Here is a 14,645-nt window from a genome sequence, read left to right on the forward strand (position 1 = left end):
GTGGGGAGTGGGGGGCGTGGGGTGGGGGGGAGGGGTGGACATGAACTTGGGTGGTCTTACCTGACAATGACTTGAGCTTTGGATTAATTTACCTGGACTAAGAATCCAAAGCAGCTCATGATAAATTCATGGAGGTTACATCTAGGCCATGCATGACATATATAGCTGTCTTCCTAATGCTACATTCAAACATGAGGCATTCAGGTATCTGGATAGCTTTCAGAGACATTAGGAAGACAAAGCTAAAATCTAGGAAAATTTTATTTATAGATATGGGGAACCTAGTATCTCTAACTTTACCCTAAGGACCACCAGGCAAATGTTACAAACTCCCTTCCCCCACACTTCTGACCCTTGAACTAGCTCAAGAGGTATTCACCTCAAGTTAGCCCTGGCACGTGAGTATTGAAACTCCAAAGCTCAGCTTATAGGCCATATTTTCCAAGAAGTTTTTCCGAGACTCTCCCAGCTAGAAGTGATCTTTTCCTCCTTATTTTCTTGAAATCCTTTGTGTGATCTCTTCTTTATCCCTATTACTCCCTTTGTGTTGCATTATGCTTTTTTTTTTGGTGTACTCCTTTGATGAACAGCATTCTGCGTTATAGGTGATTTATTTTGTTAAATCATAAGTGATCCCATTTTAGGAGTGGGTTTCCTCACAGGAGAGGGGGGAGTTTTTGTACTAGCTATGTTCAAGAGTTTTATATTGTTTTATCAGTCCTCTTATTCTCTCCTCCCCCAAGATACAACAAAAGGAATATTTTTATTATCTAATTTTCCCCCATTTTCAGAAATAAAATTCTTACCAAAAGAAAAAAAAAACTTGAAGAATGTAAGCTTCTTGAGGGCAAAGACTTTGTATAAAGCAGGTGCTAAATGAATGAATGAATGAACCACAATCTCACATCAGCTGAGATAATTCTGACTTGGGCAATAAATAATCCTGGAATGAAGAGGCAAAGGGACTGACCATGTGGGGAGCACCCAGGGAGCCTTTCTCTGGTTTCTATGGGAATGAGTTCTTTTCAGTTGGGCTATTGCAATTTTGTTTTATTTAATTCAGTTCCATTCAACAAATATCTGTTAAGTAACTACTATGTGGAAGGCAGTCTAGATACAAAGCAAAAATAAAACATTCCCTGCGCTCAAGTAGATTGCCACTTACATACAGATAAATAAATACAAATTAATTTCAGGAGGGAGAGAGTACTAGTAAGGGAGGTGATTGGGAAGAGTGTCTTGTAGGAAGTGGTCTTTGAACTGAACCTTGAAGGAGCATAAGCCTTCCAAGAAATGGTGGTGAGGAGTCCATCCTGTACAAAGGCCTGGAGGGAGATAGGAGATGCCATGTTAAGTTTGAGGAATAGCTAGAGCATGCATGAAGGAAAGCAACATGAAATCAGTCTGAGAATGCAGGCAGGCTAGGGATGCATTGTGGGAGGGCTCGATATTTCAGGCTGAAGAGTTTGAATTTGGCCCTGGAATCAATGGGGAATTGCTCAAGGTTTTCACATAAGGGAGTGGTAGGGTCAGAGCTATGCCTTAGGAAGATTGATTTGGCAGCTGTGTGAAGAATGGATTGGAGAGGGGGAAAGACTGGAAGCAGTCTGTCTTCTTCATCTGGCCTTGATGCCCTCTGAATTCAGGAAGGAGAGAGAGCCGGGGGAGCAAGGATGATAGTCTCTACCCCTTTATTCCATTTCCACTCAATACTCACCTTGAATGGTAGTGGATGTTAGAAGAGTCTCCTTAACAAGGTCACGGCCATTGTGAGACCCAAAAGCAGCTTCCCATGTGACTGGTGGGAAGAACCTAAGGAAAATAAAAAAAATAAATAAAAGATGTCTGGTGAACTAGAAGTGTCTTTCCCTGAGATGAAGATGGTGGCGAGGTGGGGTGGGTAGTCTATATCTTTGATTCTTTTCTGGGTGGGGGAGAATCTGCCCTTGGAAACTGTTTTAGCCTGGAATTACTGGCATGGAAGATTCTTCATGGAAGATGTTCATTTTGGCTATGATTCTTAAAAGTGTTTTGGGACAGTTTCCACAAACCAATCCAGCTAATCTTGGTGATTTTAGGCAGGACTTCTGGATATGACAAAATCACTCCTGTTTTTCTCCTTACCCCTTTTAGGGTGAAAAAATGATGCAAGTCATAAAATGCTCTGTGGGTTAGTCTGACCCTAGGGTTGGTTGAATTGACAGAAGCTTGTTCTAGATTATCCAAGTGGAAAACAAGACATCAGTTCACACTGTGAACTTAGGCAATCTACTTAACCTCGATAGCCTTGGAAACTTCAAGCTCAAACATCTGATGATTTTAGGAAGTGTAAGTTATCGTGATTGTTGTTCTGCTGTTGTTTGGCAGCTGGGGAATAGAGTGCTGGAGCTGAAATCAGGACGTTGTTGAGTCGTCTCAGCTGTGGCTGACTCTCCATGACCCGCTTTGGGGTTTTCTTGGCAGAGAGTGGTTTGCCATTTCCTTTTCCAGTTCGTTTTACAGACAAGGGAACTGAGGCAAGCAAGGTGAAGTGACTTGTCCAGGTTCACACTAGTAAGTGTCTGAAGTGGGATTTGAAATAGTGAAGCTGGGTCTTCCTGATTTGCAGTCCAGTATTCTATCCACTACACCCCTCAGCTGCCTGCAGGAATCAGGAAGACCTGAATTTAAATTCAGGCTCAGTTACTTACTAGCTCTGTGACTTTGGACAAGTCATTTAGCTTCGATTTGCTTCACTTTCCTCATCTATAAAGTGGGGGTAATAAGATGTACTTACCAGGGTTGTTGGGAGGATAAAGTAATATTTGTAAAGTGATTTGCAAAGCTTTAAGTGCTACGTAATTGTCTCAGATCTGAGAGAGAGTAGGTGAGAGACTGGTTATGGGCAATACTTTTACATATGATGATCTGTGTTGTGGAACTGGTGGCCCATGTTTTCCAAGATTTCGTAGTGTTCTTTGCAAAGTGGAAAGGAGAAATGGGAATGGGAAGTGTTTTGCCTCCTGGGTGAAGTATGATGTCTTTGGACTCCACTAGATGTCGCTGTTTCAACAAGAATTTACCTCACCCCCTAGGACTCCCAGCATATCTTTAGTCACCACGTATGCTCCTTACAGGGGTATGGGGTGTGTGTGTGTGTGTGTGTGTGTGTGTGTGTAATGTCATCTTTCCCACTGAGCACAAGAGCATATATCCGTGCACAAACCCACTTTGGGAGTAAGGAAGAAAGGAAGGAAGGAAGGAAGGAAGGGAGGAAGGGTTAGAAAGAGCTAGACAGAAAGGGACAAAGAACAATGCAAATTTGAATCTCCTCTGATACCTGAACGTAGCATGGGCAGGGTAATATTTAGGTTCCCATCGTTGGCCTCTGGTATGATGCGCAGCAGCTTACAAAGAAGCTCATACACGTGGACACTCTCAAAGGGTTCTACTTCCAGGCCTCTCTTGAAGTCAGGACCCACAGCTCGGAAGATGGTCTTCATGTCCATGCCTCCATTGTCAAAACCATGCTCCCCGTTGTTAAATTGGACACTATATTTCTGTAAGGAAGGAGAATAGCAGCCATGGCTAGTGTTGCTGGGGGTGGGGGGGAGGGGCGCTGCTTCTTCCCCCAGCATCTCCCTCTAGCCTCTTGCCTGCAGATTTCTCATTTAGCCCTTCTCCACTGTAGTCAAGTGAACAGAAATGGGAGAGAGCAAGAGGATTCTAAGACTCAGATTTTTTTTTTTTATTCCTGTGGTCCTGGAGACAGAAGTTCAATGAATATTCATCATCATGACTTATAAGTCTAAATAAATATAAATAAATGAGGAGAGCTAACAATCCAGAAATTGCATTTTTAAGTAAGGTTTTGAGCCGGAAGGGACCTTAGAGGTAATTTACTTTAATCCCTTCATTTTATAGAGAGTACAGAGTCCCCAAGTGGGGAAGTGACTGGCTTAAGCTTACATAGGTCACAAATTGTAGAACTTATGTAAAAGCACGTCCTCTTATTCTAAATCCTATGCTCTTACCATTATACATCATGGCCTGTCCAGTTCCCTAATGTTTCCTTTCTTGTCTGAGTCACTTCCTCTGCTCTGCTGTGGCTCCTGGTTCACCTATTCTCCAGCCTTTCTTCTCTCAGCCAGCCATAATTCTCCTGTCCTTAACCATGTTCTACAATCAAAACACACACACGCACACACACAGTCCTGATAATAGTAGCTGATGTTCCATACTCAAAACACACATACATACATATATACACATACACACGTGTGCACACATACAGAGTCCTGATATAGTGGCTGATATTTCATGCCAATTGTGTATTCGATAAGAATAGTGAAAATTCTGTGGTGATCCTGGAAAATTGAAATAGATCACCTATTGAGTGGCAGGGTTTCCCAAAATTTGGGCTCCAGAACCTTGGTCTTCCCTTGGTTGTGAATGTGTGTTCTGTGAGAAAATGTGGATGCTAGCAAAAGCTAGCAAGGGTGAAGGAAGCCAGGAGAGGAGTCATTTAAAACTTTAATTTATCCATATCCCAGACTCCAATGTATACTGGCTATATGACCCTGGGCAAGTTGCTTAACCTCTAAGTGTTCTAGGCAATTTCAACTCTAGATTGTACGCAAAAAGGAAGTGCTTCACTTGGATCTCCCTGAACCAAGGAAATTCAGTTCCTGAATGGAGAAAGTGGGAAAAGGGGACTCCACCTGAAGAGCTGTAATTGAGAGGGATATTCTTTCTGTAGAGTGAAAAGTGTGTTAGGCTTGTATTCAAGGACCTGGATTGAATTCTGGCTAGCTGCATGACGTTCGGCAAGTGACCAAACCTATCTGGCTCTTAATTTCCTCGTTTGTAAAGTGAAGGGGGCTGGACCAAATGTCTTGGTCCCTTCCAGCTCTAAATCTATGATCCTATGATCCTTCTGTCCCACTATGTTTACATGGGTCACCTATTCCCATTATATCACATAGTACACAAACGCACACTCACACATTACTATCTTCACACCCTTTATCTTTTCCCATCACTCCCCCAGTAGTATAAATTTGACACCCTCTTCCACTCCTCAAGTCTTTCCCACACTGTGTCAGACCTGTGCCTTCTACAATCGCCTTTCATCCTCTGTGTCTGATCATTTTCCTCTTCCATGGTTCCTCTCCACACTATCTGAATGTCTCCCACTTTGGACTGTATGTAACAGCTTCCTCTGTGTGACACATACCCTTTGCCATAATTCCTCTTATCTTGTGTCTGCTCTTCCGTATAGCCTTCTCTTCCTCTATGTCTGACATGTATCCTTTACCATCAGTCCTTACTCCTTGGGTCTGATACACATGCATCATGGACTTCCCTCATCCTGTATCCCTCCTGCAATATTGCTATCTTCTTCCTGTGTCATGTGTGACACACATGTACCCCATCTTTGATGTATCTTCGATGTCTCTATTTTATCTCAAAATTTCCTGATGCCCCTTTTTTGCATTTAGCCCAGGCCCTCCCAAATTACTGTTTTGGGGTGCTGTCAGTATATTTCATTTCCAGAACTATTCCACAGTCAAACTAATTTGGGAAACTCCCAAGCACTGCCTGTAGAGATAAATGAATACTTAGTGAACACTTCCTCTCAAATGAGATAATAGGCATGTCTGGCACATTCTAGGTGCTAACTAAATGCTTATTCCCTTCTAATTCCCCTCCCTCCCACTTCCTTTCATCAGGTACCTTACCCCATGAATGACATAGCCTGAGTCACTATACATGACCAGTGGGGCAATTCTGTCGTTATTGGCATAGTGAAAGTTCTTAGGGAAAGACTCCTTCTTGTAGACGTGGAGTTTGGGATGTACGTCCTTAAGGATCTCATATACTGTCTCCAGCTTCCCTTCTTTGGGGATTAGCATCCCATTAGGTCCATAGTTTAGGAGTTCAAATTCAATATCGTCGAAGGTAAAGTTGGGGAACTTGTGAAATTCAATCAAATCACTGGCATTCTTTAGGACAGTGGTCATGCCATGGTCAGATGTAATTATCAAGTTGAGATTATCTGTGAGGTTATTCTTCTTAATATTTTCCTGGAGGTAACCCACAGTTCGGTCCACCTGTGATACCATGTCCTTTCTCTCTTGGGACTCGGGGCCATACTTGTGGCCTGTGGAGTCTGGCTCCCCAAAGTAGAGCGTGACCAGATCTAGGTCATCTTCCGTAAACCACTTCATCACTGTGTCAATGTTCTGCCTCCATTCTTGCTCATCACCATAATTATGCAGTGCACCTTCCTTCATGCTCACACTAACAAATTCACCTTGGTAGCTGACGTTACCACCTGGGTAAAAGAATGATCCAGTTTTTAAGCCCTGTCAAGGAAAATTAACAGATGGATCAAAAGTTGCTTGCAGTACACCAGTATTTTTTTTCTCTCTATTCTGGTTGACTTCTTGATACCCCCACACTCATCTATTTGCTCATCCACCTATCCATGATTCTGTGTTACTATAACATCTTTTTTTTTCAAAGAGTACTCATATCAGTGATGATCAGGATGCTGGCAGAAAAACCTGGAAAGACTTACATGAACTGTTGCAAAATGAAATGAGTAGAACCAAGGAACATTTTATACAGTAACAGCAATATTGTATGATGATCCATGATGAATAACTTAGCTATTCTCAGCAATACAATGACCCAAGACAGTTCTGAAGGATTTGTGATTAAAAATGCTATCTGTCTCCAGAGAAAGAACTGATGGGGTCTGAATGCAGATTAAAGCATATTTTTTCCTTACTTTCTTTATTTTTCTTGTGTTTTTTTTTGTCTGTATTTTCTTTCACAGCATGACTTACATGGAAATATGTTTTGCATGATTGCACATATATAGCCTATGTCATATTACTTGCCTTCTCAATGTGGGTGGGGAAGGAGATAGAGAACTAGGAATCCAAAATTTGAAAAAAAGAATGTTAAAATTATTTTTACATGTAATTGAGGGGAAATAAAATATTAAATTAATTTTTTAAAAAAAGAATTCATATGTCTGATCTACTGTTATTTTCAAAATATCTTTATGACAAAAGTAGAATAGGAATTGTTATCCTCATTTTATATGAGAGGAAGCTATAGCTCAGAGAGGTTAATGATGAATAGATATGATTGATGGATACCCCATCAGTTTCTAGTTCTTTGCTACCATTAAAAGAATTGCTATAAATATTTTTGTGCACATATGTATGTGTGTATATATATATATATATATATATATATCTGTTTTCTTTAATTTCTTTGAAGTATAGGTCAATTAGTTTTGGAGTCAAAGGGTATCTGAAAGGCATTTGAAAAAAAATGCTTTAAATCAATGACAGGGAAATGCAAGTTAAAGCAAATCTGCAGATCTACCTCACACCCATAAAATTGGAGAACTTGACAAAAATGGAAAATGACAGATGGTGGTGGAGCTGTGAGAAAATAGGCTCACTGATGCACTATTGGTGGAGCTATGAATTGATTCCACCATTCCAGAAAACAATTTGGAACTATACCACCAAAGTTACTCAGCTGTAATGTAAAAGCATTTTTGAAAACTGAAGAGAGCTGTATTAGGTAGTATTATATAGTTACTATTATGGCTTAAAGTGACAACCTTAGTTAGGGTGAGACCTGGGACTAGAAATCACATCCCTTGACTGAGGCTTAGCAAAGAGCCTGAGTTCTTTTCCTTAGTGTTGTGCTCTCTCAATCCACTTGTTTTCTACCAGAAACTTGTATGAAGAGGCATCATGGCCTTGTGGAAAGAGGACTGGAGCTGGAGTCAAGAGACACCTGAGTTCAAATTCTAGCCCTGACCCTTACTTGTCCTGTGAGCCTGAGAAAGTCACTTAACCCATTTGAGTCTGAGTTTCCTCATCTGTACCTCTCAACATTCTCCCAGCACTTTGCAAACCTAATGTGCTGTACAAATGAGAATAATTATAACTCTTAAGTGGCATAAAAAAGAGATCAACAAAGACATGTATTATCAAAAAAAAAAAAGAAGAAGATGGGAGTGTCGTACAGACTGAGTTGAAGGATACTGGATGGACAGCACAAGGCTTGCCCTGTTGGCATTTTTTGATCTGAACCTGTAATTTCATTGATGTAGGGAACTCCCAAGGAGGAAAATCCCTCTACCAATGACAATCAACAACTGTAGTGGCCTCAATGGTGGCAACGTATAAAGTTGCCCAGGGACATTGGGAGGTTAAGTGACTTGCCAGTAGTTGCACAGTTGGTAGGTGTGAGAGGCAGGATTTGAGCTCAGGTCTTCTCAACTCTGAGACTAGCTCTTTATCTGCTATTCTGCCTCTGTGTACTCAGTTACCTGCACTGCACTAGTATTCTTAAAATATTAAAAGAACCACAGGATTACATTTCTTCTAAGGATGATTCCCATAGAAATGAAAAGATGAATCAGGTAAGATGACAGGGTAGGGAGGGATTTTGATCTGCAGTGAGTGGTGATCTGAAGGGATTATTCACATCAGTGAGATTATCTGTCTGTATCCATCTGGTAAGTCTAGGTAGCCACCCATCCCTGTTTTTTTTTTCCTCCACACAATTTCTCACCCATGTCGTCTTCCCTTTGATCTAGCTATCATTTCATGTAGACCACACGCTCACACAGTAGTAGATGCTGTCAGGCACCAAGTAATTAGCCTTTTCTTTCTGCCAGCACAGCCCAATGGACTCCGGCCTGATCAGTTTTCAAGTGTACTGTCCAACTAAGGGAGACTCGAGAATACTCTGGTTATTATGTGGGAGTACACTCTTCTTACTTGAGAATTTCCATTTGTTCTTTACTGTGAGGAGCAGTCCTTAGTCTTTGGCCTTGGATTCCCATAGGCAACAAAGTGTGATCTGAAATCAGGAGATCTGTGTTCAAGCCTCATCTTTGTCACTTTTTAGCTGTGATACCCTGGGATACCCTCACTTCTCTGAGTCTGTTTGCGTCTCTGTAAATGTGGGCAAGAATACTTGTCTTAGGTTTTGAGACCCAAATGAGATAGTGGATGTGAAAGTGCTTTGTGAAGATTATTGTCACAGTAGGACTGTAATACAGGAGGTCTTCATTATTGGAGGATGATTGGTACTGGAAAAAGGTGAATCCACTTAAAATAGGGAACAAGATTTCATAGTAAATAGTGGAAAAAAGGTTTGATTAGGACTTTATTTTTGAAAAATAAACCTACAAATTGTAAAAATAGGCTTGCTTTATATAATACATTTAAAAATGTTTATTTATCTTATTTTTAATTTATGGAATAAAAAGCATTTCCATAACATAATATAAAATAATATAATATAATGTAATATAATATAATATAACATAATATGATATGATATGATATAATATAATATAATAAAAAGATAATTGCACATGAAACTGCAAATCTATTATGTACAACTTGCTATTTTTAAATATATAATAGTTATGTGAATTTCTTTTTTCCTTTTTTTCTTCCTCCCCACCCTAGAGAAGGCTACCATTAGACACAAATATGTGTATATATAGATATATCTATACATATATGTGTAAAATCATACTACATATACTTCTTTTGCCAGTTCTTTCTCTGGATGCAGATATAATTTCTGTTGTATGCTAATTCTTAGAAGGAAAATGAATGAATCAAATGGTATTTTTCCGGGGGGAGGGCATAGTATGATATGGAATCCTTTATTTCACATCTGACTTTTGCAGCGTGATCATACAGAGGGTCATTGTTGTAAAAAAAATCAATTTATTTCATCAATTTTCCTGGATCTCTTAATCCTTTGATATTTTGAATCATCCTCTTTTGAAGTGCCTAAGGACAATCAGTGAATGATTTGCTGCTGATAGAAGGGGGCAGGCAGGAATAGACACTAGTTTTAAGTGGGGAAGGTTGTTTGAATCAGGACCAATCTTATACATTTTTTTCCTATAAGTTTTTAATAATTTCATAAGTTTATTAGTGAATATTTTCACGTCATGATGACTTTTGTTTCCTCCCTCATAGAACTTCATAGAGAGGCAATATAGAGTAGCAGATAGAAAAGTGACCTCAGGAAAACCACAGTTCAAGTGCTGTCTCCAGTACTTGAAGCATATTGACTATGTCACCATGGGCAAATGAACTTTCTCAGTGTTCCAGGAAACTCTTTAAGACTCTATAAACTACAAAAAAGAGTTGTTGTTGTTTAGCTGCATCTGATTCTTTGTGACCCAATTTGGGGGTTTCTTGGCAAAGATACTAGAATGGTTTACCATTTCCTTCTCCAGCTCCTTTTACAGATGAGGAAACTGAGGCAAATAGGGTTAAGTGACTTGCTCAGGGTCACACAGCTAGTAAATGTCTAATGCTAGATTTGAACTTGGAAAGATGCGTCTTCCTGACTCCAGGTCCCACACTTTATCTACTATGCCACATAGTTGTCCATAAAATAAAAGGTTATTGATCTGTATTGGTACGCAGAGTTTCCTCATTTCCTCTGCTACTGAAATTGCAGGTCTCTGGACCAAAACAAAATATAACTTAGTTACTTCAAGGACTTGCATGGTGACCACTTGGATAATGAGGACCTACCATACTGAGACCTATCCGTAAAATTCTTGGTTTCTTCTGTACTGGAAGGAGATATCTGTGTGTATAGAATTGATGGAGGAACCCTAAGAGATTATCTAATATAACCCTCCACCCCCACACTTTATTGCTGAGGAAACATGCCCAGAGAGATGTGATTTCCCAAAGTCACACAGTTATAAGTAGCAGAGGAAGGATTTGAATACTTGGGTCCCCTAACCCCAGAATCCAGTATTCTTTCCTCTAAGCTACACTGTAGCATTAAGCTAGCCAGCCTTGAGTTAGGAATGGGAAGAATTTGGAAAAAATGCACATTATCTCCTAAGGCCATCTATCCACACTCTGGGCAAATCCTCAGTATTGCCTTCTAGGCATCAAATGTTGACTGAGCCATTACCTCATAGGAGGAGAAAGTATCCTAGAGTTTACCTAAATCCAACTCCTTTTATTTTAAAGATCCCAAAGTTAGCTTGGCATACTGGATGGAGGGCTAGCCTAAACACTGAGAAGACCTGGATTCAATCCCTGATTCTAACGCAGTGACTGTGTGACCCTTGACAAGTCCCTCAGGCTCTCAGGGCTCTAGGCCAATGGTCTCAAATTTAAATAGAAATGGGGGCCTCTGGACTATACGTAAGGATCCCTCCAGGCCACATATTGCCTTAGTTTTACAATGTAATCTTGTCTAGGTTTTACTGTATTTTTATTTATTTTGTTAAATATTTCGCAATTACATTTTAATCTGGTTCAGGTGGTACTCACAGAATGTCTGTGGGTCTCATGTGCCTTTGTTCCTGCTGTGTGTGTGTGTGTGTGTGATACCTCTAATCAAGACTAATCTCTAAGACTCTTAAGTTATAGAGAAGGTGCCAATTTATATTGGAAAAGAGAGTTTCCTCACTTGGGTTTTCCCTATACCAATAAAATCGCAGGTTCAGTCCTTATCCTCCTATGGGAAAAAAGGCTGAGGGAGGTGATGTAAGACACATAAGGTCAGTCAAATAATTAGTGCCACATCGGAGATTTGAGCCTAGTCCCCTTCTTACTTTGATACATCACCCAAACAATGGACCTTGAAAGGTTTCTCTGCTTGTCATTTTTCACACCACAGAAACACAGGACCAGGACATAGCTAATACCAATAGAGTGCTTAGAACTGAACAATTCTTGTTTGTTCTGTAGTTGTAAACATGGATCTAAAAGTCTTTTGGTTACCTCTCATGAATAGGTGGTTTGAACAGAGTTGTGCCAAAGTGTTTATGAGCTTGCGGCAAGACTTGAGCCCACTTAAAACCACTGAAGTTAGCTCTAGATATCTAGCCTATGGTGAAGTCCACACGGACCACACTTTCTGCACACCCTGGTTTTCTCACATTTTTCAGAGCTCTAACCAAGGCAGGGTTGCTAGGTCTTTGCCTAAGGGTACCAAATTTAGGGGATATCAGCACTTTAAGTGCTCTAATAGTATAAAAACAAAGAAACACAAGAATTTAGCACTTAATTAGCAAGACCAACAGGAAGCTAATAATGCTGGGAGGAACTCCTGCCATACCCTCTTTTGTACTAGGGTGAGCTTCTTTCCCCTTGCCCTTGTGGTTTCCCTAGCAATGGCCTCCCCAGAATCTACCCACCTCCACAGTAAGATGTTGTTTTACCTCCCTCCACTGACAACTGAGGACATGTTTTGTGCCACTTGTCCCAGACTTGGTTTGTGGTGGTTGCCCTGGGTGCTAATGTTCCTAGTTATAGCTCTGTCCATGTTCCCCGGTAAGTAAGGCAATGTTACCTGTCTCTGGGCAGTGATCCAAATGGGCAGGCTACCATTGTCCCACCAACTTTCAATCCCCAGCGTGGTGTGGTAGGATAGTTTCAATTTGGTGGTGGTATTATAGTACATGTTGTGGACGACACCATGGTTCTCAATATACTTTCCTGCAGGAGTAAAAGATAGTGGTGGTATAATAATGCGAGATAGTGCAACATGAGTCACCAGGACTCCGAGTAGGGCCAGAAAAGCTTGACAGTTACCCAGCGGTTGATGAAACCAGTGAAAGAAGGAGAGAAGAGACCGTAGTAAAGAGGTTGAAGTGAGCAAGGGAATGTACATGTATATATCTTGAACAGGCAGGAAATAAGAAATGGGGAGTGGGGAGGAACAAAAACAGAGAAATCAAATCATGATCCTCTTACCTTCCCAAGTTCTCCTTGGACTTGGAGTCAAGAAAACCTAAATTTGGACCTCTGACATTTACTAGCTATGTGACTGGGCAACTCTGCCTGCCTCATGGGGATAATAATAGTATCTACCTCCCAGGGGGGTTGTTAGGCTCAAATGAGATAGTATTTTTAAAGTGCTGAGCATGACACCTGGCACATAGTAGGCACTTAATAAATGCATGTTAAGAAAAAGTTCAGCTCTTCAAGGAAGCCTTCCTGAGTGAACCTGAGAAGTCCTGTATTCTAGGTTGACTCAGTACTTGCAAAGGCAATCTTTACGGTCTCCTCTGAGTCTAGGGGTTTATGATTCTACTTAACTTGTACTCTATGTGCTTTGCTCGGAGATTGGGGAAATGGATGTCAGATAGTTGAGAAGTGTATCTGCTTTGCCTAAATTTTATAATCATGTCCTTAAAAAGATAATACAATTTTACTGGATGGGACTTTACCTAGATAAGTCACTTAACTTCTGTTTAACTTTCTTCATCTGTAAAATGGGGATAAAAATAGCATCTGCCTCCCAATGTTGTTGTAGGGATAAGGTGCGATAATATTTGTAATGTGTTTTGCAAACCTTAAACCACTCTATAAATGCTAGCTGTTATTGTGATGAAGAGGAAGAAGAAGAGGAAGAGGAGGTGAGGAAAAAGGAGGAAGAGGAGAAGGAAGAGAGGAGGAAGAAAGGTAGATGAGAAGAAAGAAGAGGAGGAAGAGGAGGAGGAAGAAGAAGACGTTTTTGCTCATTATGCTCTATTGCCCTCTAATATCTGAAAATTCAATTCTAAACATTTGATTGAAAAGGTCATAAAGTCAAGGAGACATGTTTTAGCAGAAGGAAGGGCTTATTGTGTCTATTGGTAGAATGTCAGACCTGAAGTCAGCTAAATTTGGGTTCAGATCTTACTTCTAACACTCCATGACCTTGGACAAGTAATTTCTATAAACTTCAGTTCCAGTGTCAATAAAATGAGGGTCCCCATGGTACCTACCTTATAGGATTGTTGAGAGGCTCAAAATAGAAAATATTAAAGCATTATATGAATGTCTCCTATTATTATTTACACTATGTTTACTGCCAGTTATTTGCATGCTCCCTAGTAAGTATGCCGAAGTTGTTTCCATGGGTGTTTATTTCATCTTTTCAGTATTATAAATAGTCTAAGATTAGGGACAGTATATCTAACATTTGTCTTCCACTTCCTGCCCCATAACATCCTGCATAGAATTCAACCTATCTTGGTTAATCACTCTACCAATACTGCTGCCTGACTGACCTGTTTCTCCGGGTTGTTCTCTTGTCCCTGTTGCTCTTTCCCCAAACCTGAGTAAGGTACTCACCAGTGACCAGGGTGAAGTGACAGGGGCTAGTTATGGTGATAAAGGCTGGGGTCATGTAACGAGCTTTCACACCATCTTGAGCCATGGAATCCAAATTGGGGGTGTCTACATCCTGGTCATAGTTCCAGCGGAAACCATCAAAAGAAACTAGGAGCAACTTGTTGTGGAGCTGTCTGTTTAAAGGAACTCCAGTCACCAGAAAGAAGAGGGTGAGCAGAGCCACAGAAGACAGGAGAGCTCCTTGGCACCCCATGTTGAAATGCGTAGGGAAACTTGTTGCACAGAAATGTGATCAGTCAGAGGAGAAGAGCAAAGTCCTAGGGCCATACCTACCTATCTTATCCTGGAATATCTTTAGAGGAAAATTTCCACGAAGATCTAGCATATTTCCTTAAGAGATACACTTTAAAGCCACCATCCCAACCAATCTTCACATCATATGTAATAGAAAAATTACTGTCCTTTGAGTAAGGAACAACCTGGGCACCAGTTATGTCTCAAACA

At 40.5% G+C, this 14,645-nt stretch overlaps 1 protein-coding gene across 1 annotated transcript; it reads right to left on the minus strand.

The window, feature by feature from the left end:
- Nucleotides 1–1,735: 1,735 nt before the first annotated feature.
- ENPP7 (ectonucleotide pyrophosphatase/phosphodiesterase 7) lies at nucleotides 1,736–14,396 on the minus strand. The gene is made up of 5 exons (XM_036753269.1): nucleotides 14,142–14,396; nucleotides 12,373–12,518; nucleotides 5,721–6,347; nucleotides 3,320–3,539; nucleotides 1,736–1,812 (listed from the first exon to the last, which is right to left on the minus strand). The coding sequence occupies exons 1-5, from the start codon at nucleotides 14,392–14,394 to the stop codon at nucleotides 1,736–1,738; spliced, it is 1,323 nt and encodes a 440-aa protein (XP_036609164.1). The 5' UTR covers nucleotides 14,395–14,396.
- Between the last annotated feature and the right edge of the window lie 249 nt (nucleotides 14,397–14,645).

The sequence above is a fragment of the Trichosurus vulpecula genome, chromosome 4 (assembly GCF_011100635.1).
Source record: "Trichosurus vulpecula isolate mTriVul1 chromosome 4, mTriVul1.pri, whole genome shotgun sequence".
Taxonomy (NCBI): domain Eukaryota; kingdom Metazoa; phylum Chordata; class Mammalia; order Diprotodontia; family Phalangeridae; genus Trichosurus; species Trichosurus vulpecula.